Here is a 17,355-nt window from a genome sequence, read left to right as displayed (position 1 = left end):
CGGTCAAACCTTGTGATCGAACACTATGGAAGTCACATTTTTATGCCCCCCTTTGTTTTGCTCATGTCGGTCGGTATGTCTGTCCACCAGATGGTTTCCGAATGATAAGTCAAGAACGTTTAGGCCTAGGATCATGAAACTTCATAGGTACATTGATCATGACTCGCAGATGACCCCTATTGATTTTGAGGTCACTAGGTCAAAGGTCAAGGTCACGGTGACCCGAAATAGTAAAATGGTTTCCGGATGATAACTCAAGAACGCTTATGCCTAGGATCATGAAACTTCATAGGTACATTGATCATGACTCGCAGATGACCCCTATTGATTTTCAGGTCACTAGGTCAAAGGTCAAGGTCACGGTGACCCGAAATAGTAAAATGGTTTCTGGATGATAACTCAAGAACGCTTATGCCTAGGATCATGAAACTTTATAGGTACATTGATCTTGACTCACAGATGACCCCTATTGATTTTCAGGTCACTAGATTAAAGGTCAAGGTCACGGTGACCCGAAACAGTAAAATTGTTTCCGGATAAAAGCTCAAGAAGGCTTATGCCTAAGATCATGAAAGTTCATAGGTACATTGATCATGACTTGCAGATGACCCCTATTGATTTTCAGGTCACTAGGTCAAAGGTCAAGGTGACCCGAAATAGTAAAATGGTTTCCGGATGATAACTCAAGAACGCTTTTTCTTAGAATAATGAAACTTCATAGGTACATTGATCATGACTTGAAGATGACCCCTATTGATTTTCAGGTCACTAGGTCAAAGGTCAAGGTCACGGTGACTCAACTTAGAAAAAAAGTTTCCGGATGATAACTCAAGAACGCTTACGCCTAGGGATCATGAAACTTCATAGGTACATTGAGATGACCCAAAATAGTAAAATTGTTTTACTCAAGAACGCTTATGCCTAGGATGATGAAACTTCATAGGTACATTGATCATGACTCGCAGATGACCCCTATTGATTTTCAGGTCACTAGGTCAAAGGTCAAGGTCACGGTGTTTCAACTTAGAAAAATGGTTTCCAGATGATAACTCAAGAAGGCCTATGCCTAGGATCATGAAACTTCATAGGTACATTGATCATGACTTGCAGATGACCGGTATTGACTTTGAGGTCACTAGGTCAAGGTCACAGTTACTTGACACAGTAAAATGGTTTTTGGATGATAACTCAAGAAAGCTTACGCCTAGGATAATGAAACAATATAATGGTCAAGTTGATAGAATTTTCTTATTAAATCAATCAAAAATGGAATTTATCATGTAGATGTTTTGAACAGCTTATAACTTTGTTATCCATCTGACATGTGTGCATTATTATCATTGCATCTTTTTAGCTCACCTGATTGCTCAGGTGAGCTTTTGTGACCGGTCTTTGTCCGTCGTCTGTCCGTACATCCACATTTGTTCGTAAACACTCTAGAGGCCACATTTATTGTCCAATCTTCATGAAACTTGGTCAGAAACTTTGTCCCAATGAAATCTCGGTCGAGTTCAAAACTGGGGCGTGCCGGGTCAAAAACTAGGTCACTAGGTCGAATTTAAAAAAAACTTGTAAACACTGTAGAAGTCACATTTCATGCCCAATCTTCATGTAACTTTGTAAAAATGTTTGTCTTGATAATATGTTGGTTGAGTTTAAAAGTGGTTCTGGTCCGTTGAAAAACATGGCCGCCAGTGGGCGGGGCAGTTTTCCTTATTTGGCTATAGAGAAACCTTGTAAACACTCTTGAAGTCACAATTTTTGCCCAATCATCATGAAAGTTGGTCAAAACATTGGTTTTATTGATATCTCGGACGAGTTCGAAAATGGTCCAGATCGGTGAAAAAACATGGCCGCCAGTGGGCTGGGCATTTTTCTCGATATGTATATGGTGAAAACATGTGAACACTCTAGAAGTCACATTTTTGGCCCAATTTATATGAAATTTGGTCAGAACATTTGTTTCCTTGATATGAGAGAAGAGTTCGAAAATGGTTCTGGTCAGTTCAATAACACGGCTGCCATGGGGGCGGGGCAGTTTTCCTTATTTGGCTATAGAGAAACCTTGTAAACACTCTAGAAGTCACAATGTTTGCCCAATCATCATAAAAGTTGGTCGAAAATGGTCCAGATCGTTGAAAAAACATGGCCGCCAGTGGGCTTGGCATTTTTCTCTATATGTATATAGTGAAAACATGTGAACACTATGGAAGTCACATTTTTGGCCCAATTTCCATGAAATTTGGTCAGAACATTTGTTTCCTTGATATGAGAGTTGAGTTCGAAAATGGTTTCGGTCAGTTGAATTACATGGCTGCCGGGGGGGGGGGGGGCAGTTTTCCTTATTTGGCTATAGAGAAACCTTGTAAACACTCTAGAAGTCACAATTTTTGCCCAATCATCATGAAAGTTGGTCAAAACATTGGTTTTATTGATATCTCGGACGAGTTAGACAATGGTCCAGATCGGTGAAAAAACATGGCTGCCAGTGGGCGGGGCATTTTTCTCTATATGTAAATAGTGAAAACATGTCAACACTCTAGAAGTCACATTTTGGCCCAATTTTCATGAAATTTGGTCAGAAAATTTGTTTCTTTGATATGACAGTTGAGTTCGAAAATGGTTCCGGTTAGTTCAATAACATGGCTGCCAGGGGGGGGGGGGGGGGGGGGGGGCAGTTTTCTTATATTTATATAAAAGCTTGTGAACACTCTAGAAGTCACATTTTTTGCCCAATCATTATGAAACTTGGTGAAAAGATTGGTTTTATATATATCACATAATTAATGCCATAATTATTGCCCTTAGATTGTCCAAATTTTCATTATATTATACAAAATCCTTGTAAACACTCTAGAGGTCACAATTTTGTTTCAGATTTTATTAATCTTAGTCATAATATTTATTTTTGTAAGCAAAGTTTGATGTTTGGTAAGGGGGGTCAACTCAAAATAAAGGCCACCAGGTCAAATCTTACAAAAACAAAATCACTCCATATGCCACAGTTTTGGTTCAATAATGATGAAACTTGACCAGGATGTTTGTCTGGACAATATCTAGGTCAAGTTTGATGTTTGGTAAAGATTGAATGAACTGACTCCTCTCAGGTGAGTGAACTAGGGCCATCTTGTTTATTAAAACAACCAGAGTAATAACGAAGCATAATCTGCTAATCTGTGTTGAAGCAAGACTTGAGGTTAATGTGCACTGAAGCATGAAAGTGTTGCCGATAATTGTTGATAAGTGCGATAAAGCGGCGCACTTGTGGGTCCCCGCTCGCTAATTGCCATCAATGTTGTTTTGCCAATATTTGCAATTCTCAGCGCAATGGGTCCACTTGTAGTAACAATTGAATAATGAGGTCCCCAATATACACGTGTGAAAACTGTTATGTCTCTTTTAACTTTAATTGACATGTGATAAATATACAAACTGTTAATTTGACGACGTCACGTAAAAGATAACAATTGTTGATGAACAGTTTAAATACCGTGCTTGATTTAAAAAGTATTATTAACCAAACACTTTTAAAGAAAACAACATATTATATTAACTAGCATATCTCAAAACAAATATCTCGGATAACCGACAACAAAGAAAATGTTGGAAATGACATTCGAAAATGACGGATTTTGGATAAAAAATGTATAAATAATCGTTTGTACTTGAATTCATGGTTCTGCGGACCAACAAAATCCACGAAAATTCGTACCTAACGAAATTAAATGGTTTTACAGTATTTCCATCCAAAATGGTGCTTTTTAAGTTTGTAATGTGTAGAAACTGATGAATATATGCTTGAAGATTATGTATGTTTCTACATGAACTTTATAGAAAAACAATATGAAACAAAAGTATTTATTCCAGAACCAATATATATGTCTCATTGTTGTTGTCATTGTCATTTATTTTTGGTTTGCAACAAAGTTAAATAAATATAGGACAAGCACATTGAATTATACCCCAAAGTGCACCATTGAGGTTCTCAAATGTAAACTTGTCTAATATCATGGAGAGGGGACACCCCTCCATAGCCCACTCAGATGGGGCCCGGATATCCCATCACACTCAGAGTCTGATCCGTATGGAAATCCAGTTGTAGTTGTACTGATTATAAAAATTAAACATATGTGGTGTAGAACACTTGCCGCTTTTCGAATTGAAGAAAATATTTCTTAACTCACTTGAGGTATTTTTTTAATGCCTGATTCGAATAAAGTTTGGTGGAAGCATTTTTGTCCCCTACCGGTGAAACCGGAGTGGACTTATGGTTTTCGCTCTGTGTGTTCGTGAGTCTGTCAGTCAGTCTGTCACATTTTTCTGGATCCTGCAATAACTATAAAAGTTCTTCATATTAAAACATGGACAGATGGCACTATGGACATTATGCACATCATTTCATTTTGTTCCTACGTCAAGAATTCTGGTTTCTATGGCAACAATAGACTATAAATATTGCTGAAAATGGTTGATCCTGCGATAACTTTAAAAGTTCTTCATATTTTTTCATGAAACTTGAAACATGGACAGATGGCACTATGGACATTATGCACATCATTTCATTTTGTTCCTACGTCAAGAATTCTGGTTGTTTTGGCAGATCAAATAATAATAATCTGAAAATGGTGGAGTTTAACCGGTAGGGGACCATATTGCTTGGCAATCTCTTGTTCAATAATGTATTTCTATGTATTACATGTTTTTTAATACCCAATATTATTAACTCAAGTCAGCACATTGAATCAAGATGTAAACCTTAAAACAATTGTTTTAAATTTATAGATGGATACGAACTTGCATTCAAAATTGAAGACCTTGTTTAGTTCAACAAAATATATAATTTGAATTGTCATTTGATATACATTGATTGATTCCATCAGAAATGGATTTTTTTCAATTTGATTGTATATTATTTATTAAAAGAACATTTTCTTTTGCTTCTATAGTTCTATAGTGCCTTTCTTTGGTTTAAAGGGATACATCAGTGGTAATTCACTGTTGTAAATAGTGAAAAATAAATGAACATAATAAATAATTTTGCTGTCTATTACCAGAAAGTTTTCATTTTAACTGTGTTATCATGAAATGACAATATTGTTTTTATGTCATGACATCGTTTTTCCCTTGAAACTCTCCAGTTTTTTCTTTTAAAAGAAAAAAAAATGGGTGGTAGAAAGTTAAATGAAAATGATATTTTATTGGTATCAGAAGATTTTATAGATTTTTTCATTCACTTGTGATCATAGAAAATAGATATTTTAATATTTTATTCAATATTCTATTCTCAGATCACTCTAAGAAGTAAAATCTTTTCTTTTTTTTCCAGACAGACTCATTTTATCCAGCCATGCGTTTGTTGTTGCCACATTTAGAGAAAGAGAGAATTGCATATGGAATTAAAGAGGTAATAAAGTTTAGAAGCATTTTTCTACTTTCTACCATATTTGAACAAGGCAACCTTTTTCACAGTTTTAATAAGTTCTCTCACAATACCTTTGTAAGAATATTATTACATAGTTCTGGAACACTCTGAACCTTCTCCAGCTACCTGCGCCCACAGGTCTTCTTTCCCCGTCATTTAAAAACAGATTGAAACCTTTATGCTCTGGAAAGATCTATTATTAGGTAGCTACAGGCTGCTGCACAAAAGGGGCAGGTCGCACAACTATACCAATGTGGTAAAATTGCCTCATAATAAGATGAATTGAAGGAATTTCTTAGTCAAAAACTTGTAATAAAGGATTTTAAACATAGTATTTTCATGTGCCATTAAATGTTTGCAAAAAGGACTTATATTTCTATACCAGAAGGCAAAAGAGGGGGAATCAAAAAAGAGCTGTGTATACATAACACCTATATTTTTGGCTCAAGATCGTTCCCTATATTTAGCCAGTAAATAAAACTTTTGAATTTCAGATGAAAATATGGCTGACATAATAAATAGAACTGTAAGACATCATGCTGTTTTTCCAGCACATGTTTGCCAAGCTGCTGATAGAGGTGCTCTGTCTTGGCAAGGACAGCCCAGATGCTCAGAGACTGCTTAACTACAAAGCACCAAAGACCGCCAAGGCTGTAAGTCACATGTTGAAATGGAGTTATTCATATGTGTCTTGTTCTGAGAAAAATGGGCAGTCCGCACAGGCTAATCAGGGACGACACTGTCCTCTTTTATGACATTTTTCGTTAAAATGAAGACTCTTCTTAGCAAAAATCCAATTTAGGCGGAAAGTGTTGTCCTTGATTAGCCTGTGCGGACTGCACAGGCTTATCTGGGATGACACTTTACGCACATGCATTATGCCCAGTTTTCTCAGAACGCGACTCATATGCTCTACATAGTTAAATGTGTTTATGTTCTGAAGAAATGTCTCAAAATATCTTAGCTTCAGGTATTCAAGGACTTAATGTTTAATACAAATCATAAACGGATGCAAAAATGTTAACAGTTAAGTGTTCAAGGCACATATGTATCTATGGAGTCATCATTTATTCTATTGGATGCTTGAATAGAAAAGAGGCCATATTAAGTAAGAATGTCATTGTAAGGCTTTTGCCAGTTTATATAGATCCAAGACAAACTTAAATCGTTGACATTGAATAAAACACAATTAATAATGTCTTTGTATGTTCAATCAAATCAATTAATACTCTTGCATTTAATTAAGTAAGGACTAATATCATAATTATTGTATCTAAAGGATGTGGGAGACTTTGCAAGCGTTGTGTACTTTGTGCTGCAAAACCGGTGCCCAAGTCATGGCACACTCTTTATAGAGGAGGTGAATGCCAATCTGGACGCCATAGCAACCAACAATGCGGCTAAGAAGAAGGATGTAGTGAGGAAACACATTGTGAAACTCATCACAAACATGTCGGCCCTGGAGTTGAAGTGGCTGACTAGAATGATAGTAAAGGTAGGAGGGTTACTTTGTGAAGATTTTTTTTAAAAGAAATTTCTTTCTTTTTTTATGATGTTGAATATAATAATGTATGGAGGATTGAGTGTGAAACATTCCTATCTGCTTAACATTTGAGCCATGCGTGGGAAACATCAGGCTTAATGCAATTACATCAAGTATTGTCCCAGATTAGCCTTTACAGTCTGTCATTTAACTTTTTAGCTCACCTGATTGCTCAGGTGAGCTTTTCTGACCGGTCTTTGTCCGTTGTATGTTGGTCCGTCCGTCCGTTAACATTTTCTCGTAAACACTCTAGAGGCCACATTTGTTGTCCCATCTTCATGAAACTTGGTCAGAAGCTTTGCCCCAATAAAATCTCGGCCGAGTTCGAAACTGGGTTGTGCCGGGTCAAAAACTAGGTCACTAGGTAAAAAAAAAGAAAAACCTTGTAAACACTGTAGAAGTCACATTTTATGCAGACTTGTTTACTTCTACAGATTCGCCGTAGTTTCTACGGATTATTGGGCTAAACTACACACTATGGATTTGTACTGAAAAACTACGGATTCATCGATCAAAATGGTCAAATTTCCGTCTTATTTTGGGTCTTAACGGGTAATGTATCAATCATTATCATTTTGGCCCTTGCGTAGTAAAAAATGTTGAAATTCAAGCCTCCCGGAGAACGAGTGCTGATCGAACTCGTCGAGTCATCACCGAACGACAACTGACTTGCGTATTGGTTCGCAAATTTATCCGAATATGTTCGATTTTACGTTGCTATCCAGTATACACATCTCTCTTTCTATTGCGGAGAATACCGACGATATTCGATGTATCAGGATTGAGCACGCCTGTTTTTACACACTTCCAAGATGGTGGCAAGCAGACGAGAAATTGTGATTAACGGCGAAAATAATAAATACCATTCAAATTAACAACGGATATCATATGGTCATTAGGGAATAATGTAATGCGTGTGTCAATTAAGGCAACATACTACGTTTGAGATTTGAACAAAATAATTATCAGAAATCTGCACAGTAAATGTGCGTCACGGAAACGAGTGTTGGAAAATTGTCTACTCACAAAGTTAAAGCATTTATTATAATAAGATGAGTATCGTTCGAAAATGAAAAGAGACAAACATGATTTGATTTATATGTTAGTGGATCTGTGTATAATCAGATTTATATGCGTATTCTGCTTTATTATATTTGTTACGCTGTGCAGTTTAATGAAATAGCATTGAACTGAGGTTGTCAAGTGCAAAATATTGAAAGGTAAACCAAAGACCTATAGATTCTAAAGGTCTTTGGGTAAACAAATAAAATATATTATTTTAACTGCATTTAATATATCATTAACAAAACAAGAACACTAAAGGATGTTTGTCAATATTTGTTTGTTTTCCCCTTATGATATTTAATTTTAAAAAATACTGAATTAAATTAATAGCTATTCTTAAAGAGCTCATGATCAAATGGTTTATTTAAGAATCTATAGATTATTGCAAGTTGAATATGCATGTGGATGGATATTAACTAAATATTGTCTTCATTGTAAAAAGACATTGAAGCAGCACTTTATAATATAAAATGCTGTCAAACATGCACTTAAAAACAATTTTAATTCTGTTACTTATAATCATATGTATAATGCTGAATGTCTCCCAATTTCATGGTTTATCGCGCTATTTTTTCCAATTTCGTGGTTTATCGCGCGAATTTTCCCAAACCAAATGGCACAGGCTGTAACAAATCAAAGCAAAACAATCACTTAACATTTTTAATTATTAGCAACTAGATTCATCTAATGCTTTATGTACCGTTAAATTATGTGACCCAGTCATGGTGTTTTAATGCTCAAAATGATTGAAAAGTTTAAAACTACTGACAACAGTCCAAAACTACTGAGAGATGCCCTCCATACTACTGAGAAGCAATCGGTAGGGTAAACAGGTCTGTTTATGTTCAATCTTCATGTAACTTTGTCAAAATGTTTGTCTTAATGATATCTTGATTGAGTTCAAAAGTTGTTCCGGTCTGTTGAAAAACATGGCCGCCAGTGGGCAGGGCAGTTTTCCTTATTTGGCTATAGAGAAACCTTGTAAACACTGTAGAAGTCACAATTTTTGCCCAATCATCATGAAAGGTGGTCAAAACATTGATTTAATTGATATCTCAGATGAGTTTGAAAATGGTCCAGATAGGTGAAAAAACATGGCCGCCAGTGAGCGGGGCATTTTTCTTTATATGTATATTGTGGCAGTTTTCCCTATTTGGCTATAGAGAAACCTTGTTAACACTCTAGAAGTCACAATTTTTGCCCAATCATCATGAAAGTTGGTAAAAACATTGGTTTTATTGATATCTTGGACAAGTTCGACAATGGTTCGGATCGGTGAAAAAACGTGGCCGCCAGTGGGTGGGGCATTTTTCTCTATATGTATATAGTGAAAACATGTTAACACTCTAGAAGTCACATTTTTGGCCCAATTTTCATGAAATTTGGTCAGAACATTTGTTTCTTTGACACAAGAGTTGAGTTCAAAAATGGTTTCGGTCAAACCTTGTGATCGAACACTATGGAAGTCACATTTTTATGCCCCCCCTTCGAAGAAAAGGGGGTATATTGTTTTGCTCATGTGGGTCGCTATGTCTGTCCACCAGATGGTTTCCGAATGATAAGTCAAGAAGGCTTTGTCCTAGGATCATGAAACTTCATAGGTACATTGATCATGACTCGCAGATGACCCCTATTGATTTTGAGGTCGCTAGGTCAAAGGTCAAGGTCACAGTGACCCGAAATAGTAAAATGGTTTCCAGATGATAACTCTAGAATGCTTACGCCTTGGATCATGAAACTTCATAGGTACATTGATCATGACTCGCAGATGAACTCTATTGATTTTTTAGGTCACTAGGTCAAAGGTCAAGGTCACGGTGACCCAAAATAGTAAAATGGTTTCTGGATGGTAACTCAAGAACGCTTATGCCTAGGATCATGAAACTTCATAGGTACATTTATCATGACTCACAGATGACCCCTATAGATTTTCAGGTCACTAGATCAAAGGTCAAGGTCACGGTGACCTGAAACAGTGAAATGGTTTCCGGATGAAAGCTCAAGAACGCTTATGCCTAAGATCATGAAAGTTCATAGGTACATTGATCATGACTTGCAGATGACCCCTATTGATTTTCAGGTCACTAGGTCAAAGGTCAAGGTCAAGGTGACTCGAAATAGTAAAATGGTTTCGGGATGATAACTCAAGAACGCTTATGCTTAGGATCATGAAACTTCATAGGTACATTGATCATGACTTGCAGATGACCTATTGATTTTCAGGTCACTAGGTCAAAGGTCAAGGTCACGGTGACTCAACCTAGAAAAATGGTTTCCGGATGATAACTCAAGAACGCTTACGCCTAGGATCATGAAACTTCATAGGTACATTGAGGTGACCCAAAATAGTAAAATTGTTTTACTCAAGAACGCTTATGCCTAGGATGATGAAACTTCATAGGTACATTGATCATGATTCGCAGATGACCCCTATTGATTTTCAGGTCACTAGGTCAAAGGTCAAGGTCACGGTGTTTCAACTTAGAAAAATGGTTTCCAGATGATAACTCAAGAAGGCTTATGCCTAGGATCATGAAACTTCATAGGTACACTGATCATGACTTGCAGATGACCCGTATTGACTTTCAGGTCACTAGGACAAGGTCACCGTTACTTGACACAGTAAAATGGTTTTTGAATGATAACTCAAGAAAGCTTACGCCTAGGATCATGAAACAATATAATGGTCAAGTTGATAGAATTTTCTTATTAAATCAATCAAAAATGGAATTTATCATGTAGATGTTTTGAACAGCTTATAACTTTGTTATCCATCTGACATGTGTGCATTATAATCATTGCATCTTTTTAGCTCACCTGATTGCTCAGGTGAGCTTTTGTGACCGGTCTTTGTCGGTCGTCTGTCCGTCAGCCCGTCCACATTTGTTCGTAAACACTCTAGAGGCCACATTTATTGTCCGATCTTCATGAAACTTGATCAGAAGCTTTGTCCTAATGAAATCTCGGTAGAGTTTGAAACTGGGTCGTGCCGGATCAAAAACTAGCTCAATAGGTCAAAAAAATGAAAAACCTTGTAAACACTGTAGAAGTCACATTTCATGCCCAATCTTCATGTAACTTTGTCAAAATGTTTGTCTTAATAATATGTTGGTTGAGTCTAAAAGTGGTTCCGGTCCGTTGAAAAACATTGCCGTCAGTGGGCGGGGCAGTTTTCCTTATTTGGCTATAGAGAAACCTTGTAAACACTCTAGAAGTCACAATTTTTGCCCAATCATCATGAAAGTTGGTCAAAACATTGGTTTTATTGATATCTCGGACGAGTTCGAAAATGGTCCAGATCGGTGAAAAAACATGGCCGCCAGTGGGCGGGGCATTTTTCTCAATATGTATATAGTGAAAACATGTGAACACTCTAGAAGTCACATTTTTGGCCCAATTTTCATGAAATTTGGTCAGAACATTTGTTTCCTTGATATGACAGTAGAGTTCGAAAATGGTTCTGGTCAGTTCAATAACATGGCTGCCGGGGGGGGGCAGTTTTCCTTATTTGGCTATAGAGAAACCTTGTAAACACTCTAGAAGTCATAATTTTTTGCCCAATCATCATGAAAGTTGGTCAAAACATTGGTTTTATTGATATCTTGGACGAGTTCGAAAATGCTCCAGATCGTTGAAAAAACATGCCCGCCAGTGGGCGGGGCATATTTCTCTATATGTATATAGTGAAAACATGTGAACACTCTAGAAGTCACATTTTTGGCCCAATTTTGATGAAATTTGGTCAGAACATTTGTTTCCTTGATATGAGAGTTGAGTTCGAAAATGGTTCCGGTTAGTTCAATAACATGGCTGCCAGAGGGGGGAGGGGGGGGGGGGGCAGTTTTCCTTATTTGGCTATAGAGAAACCTTGTAAACACTCTAGAAGTCACAATTTTTGCCCAATCATCATGAAAGTTGGTCAAAACATTGGTTTTAATGATATCTTGGACGAGTTCGAAAATGGTCCAGATCGGTGAAAAAACATTGCTGCCAGTGGGCGGGGCATTTTTCTCAATATGTATATAGTGAAAACATGAGTTCGAAAATGGTTCCTGTCAGTTGAATAACATGGCTGCCGGGGGGGGGGGGGGGGGCGGTTTTCCTTATTTCGCTATAGAGAAACCTTGTAAACACTTTAGAAGTCACAATTTTTGCCCAATCATCATGAAAGTTGGTCAAAACATTGGTTTTAATGATATTTGGACGAGTTCGAAAATGGTCCAGATCGGTGAAAAAACATGGCTGCCAGTGGGCGGGGCATTTTTCTCTCTATGTATATAGTGAAAACATGTGAACACTCTAGAAGTCCCATTTTGGCCCAATTTTCATGAAATTTGGTCAGAAAATTTGTTTCTTTGATATGAGAGTTGAGTTTGAAAATAGTTCCGGTCAGTTGAATAACATGGCCGGCGGGGGGGGGGGGGGGGGCAGTTTTCTTATATTTATATTAAAGCTTGTGAACACTCTAGAAGTCAAATTTTTTCCCAATCATCATGAAACTTGGTAAAAAGATTGGTTTTATATTTATCACATAATTAATGCCATAATTATTGCCCTTAGATTGTCCAAATTTACATTATATTATACAAAATCCTTGTCAACAGTCTAGAGGTCACAATTTTGTTTCAGATTTTATGAATCTTTGTCATAATATTTATTTTTGTAAGCAAAGTTTGATGTTTGGTAAGGGGGGTCAACTCAAAATATAGGCCACCAGGTCAAATCTTACAAAAACAAAATCACTCCATATGCCAGAGTTTTGGTTCAATAATGATGAAACTTGACCAGGATGTTTGTCTGGACAATATCTAGGTCAAGTTTGATGTTTGGTAAAGATTGAATGAACTGACTCCTCTCAGGTGAGCGAACTAGGGCCATCTTGGCCCTCTTGTCATAGACTTAAGCTAAGAAAATAAAGTGTATTACAGAAAACTGTATTGTTTGCTATGATCTCTCTAAGTGCCACTGTATTGGCTGCTATGATCTCTTAAAGTGCCACTGTATTGGTTGCTAGGACCTCTGAAAGTTCCACTGTGTTGGTTGCTAGGATCTGTCAAACACCACTGTATTGGTTGCTAGGATCTCTCAAATTGCCACTGTATTGGTTGCTAGGATCTCTCAAAATGCCACTGTATTGGTTGCTAGGATCTCTTAAAGTGCCACTGTATTGGTTGCTAGGTTCTCTCAAAGTGCCACTGTATTGGTTGCTAGGATCTCTTAAAGTGCCACTGTATTGGTTGCTAGGTTCTCTCAAAGTGCCACTGTATTGGTTGCTAGGTTCTCTCAAAGTGCCACTGTATTGGTTGCTAGGATCTCTTAAAGTGCCACTGTAGGTTGCTAGGTTCTCTCAAAGTGCCACTGTATTGGTTGCTAGGATCTCTTAAAGTGCCACTGTATTGGTTGCTAGGAGCTGAAGATGGGCCTCAGTCAGGCCTCTGTCCTGTCTGTGTTCCACCCAGATGCTGAGGAGTTCTACAATGTCAACAATAACCTCGAAAAGGTGAGTGATGAACAGACTAAAAAGAACTGATTCATTTTATCAAAATATTGCTGAAATGATGTCCATTTCAGAAAATAACAAGCTTAAACTTAGGTCCTGTCATATTATAACTTTTAATTACAACATCGTTTGTACAGTTTAAAAGCAACAACATATTTATCAGTAGTTAGTTTATAAAATTAAGGCCATTTACAACTTACAGGGAAGTGGATAACTAAAATTGTGCTTACATTAATTGGGTGATAAGCCTGTATACCTTGTTAAAACTTTTTTGTTATGCCAATATGCTAAACTTAGTTTTATTAGATGTGTCTCATATGTACTGTCTGCTTTTACAAAACAAAAACCCTATTAAGAAAACTTCTGTGAATGGTTGAATGTCATCTTGGCCGCATTGTATTGCTCAATTATAGAGTGGTGTTTTACCTTAAATAAGTTACCAATATTTTTGTTACCACGTATCTTTTATACCGGCAAGTAGATACAATTCAGAAAAAACAAGCTTACTCATGCTAAATATCCTGTTCAAAAAAGACTTATAGCACTATTTAAAACACAAATACTTTAACATTTTAGCAAAGACTGTATGTCACATACAGTTACCAGTATTTGATTGTTAGTTTCAAATTTACAGAATCCACACTTGCATATTTCAGGTGTGCCGACTCATGCATGACCCAAATGTTCGCATCCATGAGATAGGCATCTCAGTGTTTTCCCCGTTCACACCCATGCTGGGAGAGCGGGCGTCACCAGATAAGGTAGGCCAATCAAGGAGCAGGCTGGTGTGCTTTGCAACATATTTTTTAGAAGGCTGTTGACATCTATTAAGAATTTAGTTAATAATCAACTCACCCTGTTCCTGGGATAGCTGGTATACCATAACAGTGACCCAGCATTTATCCAGATCTCGATAGTCCGGAACTCTCACAATCCAGACGAGAGTCAAGGGTAACAGATTTATTATGCAGTATTTTGCCCTGTTAAGTCCGGAATCTCGCGTTCCGGATCCGGACGTAGATTTTGCGACACTCATCTGTGTATTTAGCTGTTTTTATGTGTGTTAATTTAGATGCATCCCAGCATGGGGGCTTAATCGCCCACCCACCGTATAAACAAAAGCGCAATCACCGAGGCGTGAAGTATTGTTGTTTTAGGCTTAATCGCGAACCAGTCTTTTAAACAAAAGTGAGATCACGGATGCATGAAATATCATTGTGTTTAGGCGTGATAGATTAAAGGCGTGACTAAACATAATTTGACTCTGACTTTGAACTTAAATTAATGTTGGCATTACACAATCCATCTTAAATGACACACTTGGTTAGAAGGGTGATTTTCTTTAATGTCTTTAATGAGCTTTAATACAGTGACTTACTTTTTTACGAAATGAACTTGTTATGCTTGAAAAGTTGTGCTAGGATTATTTAAGCAATCCATTTAAAATGCATCGAACGTTATTTATCGCTATTTTATTCATTTCAACATTCTGTTGTATGAGACGGGTTATAAATAAAGATATTAAAACAGTACCGCAGTTTTATGTTCTATTTTTATATGCCTTTTACAACACCCTTGACTTGTAATTATGTGACGTCAGCAGCTTACAGCTCGCGAGCCACCTATGTTAACATCTTTTCACTGCTGCAGTATCACACGAGATACACGCAGTCCTCATGGAAAATGTATACAGAATCGAAATATTGACTAACATACTAAGCTATCAATGCTTAACTGTGTGATTGTATCATTCACAAAGCTTTACGTCATGTATGTACATGTACATGTACTAAAATTCGGTTAAACGTTTTTGTATTTACATTGTTTAACAACATTTGATTTTTTAAACTAAATAAATGTCTGCGTAAAAAGAAAAATATTATTCTTGATGCGAAATAAGTATGTAAATGTACATAAACATAAGGTTTTTTGTTATAAGGTACATATTTAACTCTTGAAACGGCACTGGTTCGATAATCCTGAAGATTCGTTAATCCTGAAATTTCTGCCGGAACGGACGTGTCCGGATAAACGCGGGGTCACTGTACTATGTTTTCATACTTATGCCTGTACATGTAACTGACACTCTTGAATCAGATGTAGGGGGAAAATGGCTGTAGAAAGGATTTCATGACCAATCCCCACACAACTAGCAATCCTGGGATTTATGTTGTGATGTTAATAAGGGTATGTTAGGTTTTATTAATTTGGATATGTTTTGATTCTGAATGCAGTAACTGTATCATGCTTTAATCAGGTGGAGAAATTGATGGAAGGGAAGCCATATATAATTGAGACCAAATTTGACGGAGAGAGAATGGTGCTCCACAAAAATGATGGAGACTACAAATTTTTCTCAAGAAGGTAATACAAATATTAATATTTTACTCAAACTCTCTACTTAAAAAAAAATGTTATAAATTTTGAGGGTCGGGGGTTTAATTGCAGTGCAAATTGTGTAAGTCATCTTGAAGATACAATTTAAATAAAAATCTATGTCATATAATTCTGTAATCACAGCTCTGTCAAAAATGTAGCATCTTTCTTTTGAAGATGTGCCAAATTTGAACTTCAAATGTCTAGCAAATGTCTAGCAAAGAATCGCTGTAAACAGATATAATAATTTACTCAATGAATAAAGTAGCCCACAGTAAATTGATTGAGACAGTATAAAGTGGATAATGGCAAGTGCCATCTATTGAAAAAATTACTCAAAACTTGGGATTAAATTAGATCAGTCAATTTCAAAATCATATTGTGTGTTCATTTTTCTGTCACTTTATTATGATAAGTTATTTATACTGCAAATTCAAGTCATTTCTAGTAAGTGGAACATTTTTGGAATCATTACAAACAAAGACAAAATTCTTATGTTACATTTAAGATGTGCTACTAGGAATTATTTCCTAGCTCATATACGTATGAATAAATTTGGAAGTGTAATTTATATTGCATGTTTTACACATATGAATACTGATACATATGAGACATATTTTCTTCATAACAAAAGCAGATACAATTCTTCACAAAGTTCGCTTACTGTTTCAGTGGTAATGAGTACACTGATACCTTTGGCTCGAACCGGTACGAAGGCAATCTGGTGCCTTATATCTACAATCTGTTCAAATCTGACGTAAAGAACTGTATTCTAGATGGAGAAATGTTACAGTTTCATCCAGAGACCAAAACATATGGTAACCATGCTGAGTACCTGAGTTCTCAAGTCTGTTTAAGTCTGCCTAGTTTGTTGATAACCATTTCTATTTTAAAGTTGTTGGTGATGAACAGAATACTAGTTATGGTGTTTATATGACATACAATTTCATGAAAGCCATGTTATATTTGAAATATTTTTACAAGTCATTGTATGGACACTTCATTGCAGTTCAATAAAAGTGAAACTAGGCATATCCATTCAAAGCAGACTTGAAAATATTCTCGAAATGTATTATGTTTACCTATATGTTGACTCGTTTGTTGCGTGATGACTCAACCATTGACATTGCTGATATCTGCTTTGCAATGATTTTGCATGTATTTTTTATGCCCCCGGGAGGGTGGCATATAGCAGTTGAACTGTCTGTCAGTCTGTCCGTCCGTCCGTCCGAAAACTTTAACATTGCCCATAACTTTTGCAAGATTGAAGAAAGCAACTTGATATTTGGCATGCATGTGTATCTCATGGAGCTGCTCATTTTGAGTGGTGAAAGGTCAAGGTCATCCTTCATGGTCAAATGTCAAATATATGATTCAAAGCGGCGCAGTAGGGGGCATTGTGTTTCTGACAAACACATCTCTTGTTTTATTTATATATTAACAAAAACA

At 36.6% G+C, this 17,355-nt stretch overlaps 1 protein-coding gene across 1 annotated transcript in view; it reads left to right on the top strand.

Annotated features, from left to right (window-relative positions):
* Positions 1-17,355, top strand: part of LOC127862315 (DNA ligase 4-like) — a 55,089-nt gene that overhangs the window by 8,116 nt on the left and 29,618 nt on the right. Inside the window, exons 2-8 of the mRNA XM_052401390.1 lie at positions 5,327-5,404; positions 5,974-6,075; positions 6,702-6,917; positions 13,438-13,530; positions 14,187-14,291; positions 15,788-15,894; positions 16,579-16,724. Of these exons, the coding sequence (XP_052257350.1) occupies positions 5,327-5,404; positions 5,974-6,075; positions 6,702-6,917; positions 13,438-13,530; positions 14,187-14,291; positions 15,788-15,894; positions 16,579-16,724 (847 nt within the window). The remainder of the gene's footprint in view (positions 1-5,326; positions 5,405-5,973; positions 6,076-6,701; positions 6,918-13,437; positions 13,531-14,186; positions 14,292-15,787; positions 15,895-16,578; positions 16,725-17,355) is intronic.

This window comes from Dreissena polymorpha, chromosome 16 (assembly GCF_020536995.1).
Source record: "Dreissena polymorpha isolate Duluth1 chromosome 16, UMN_Dpol_1.0, whole genome shotgun sequence".
Classification (NCBI taxonomy): domain Eukaryota; kingdom Metazoa; phylum Mollusca; class Bivalvia; order Myida; family Dreissenidae; genus Dreissena; species Dreissena polymorpha.
Note: the sequence above shows the minus strand (reverse complement) of the source record. Positions and strands in the feature narration are given on the sequence as shown.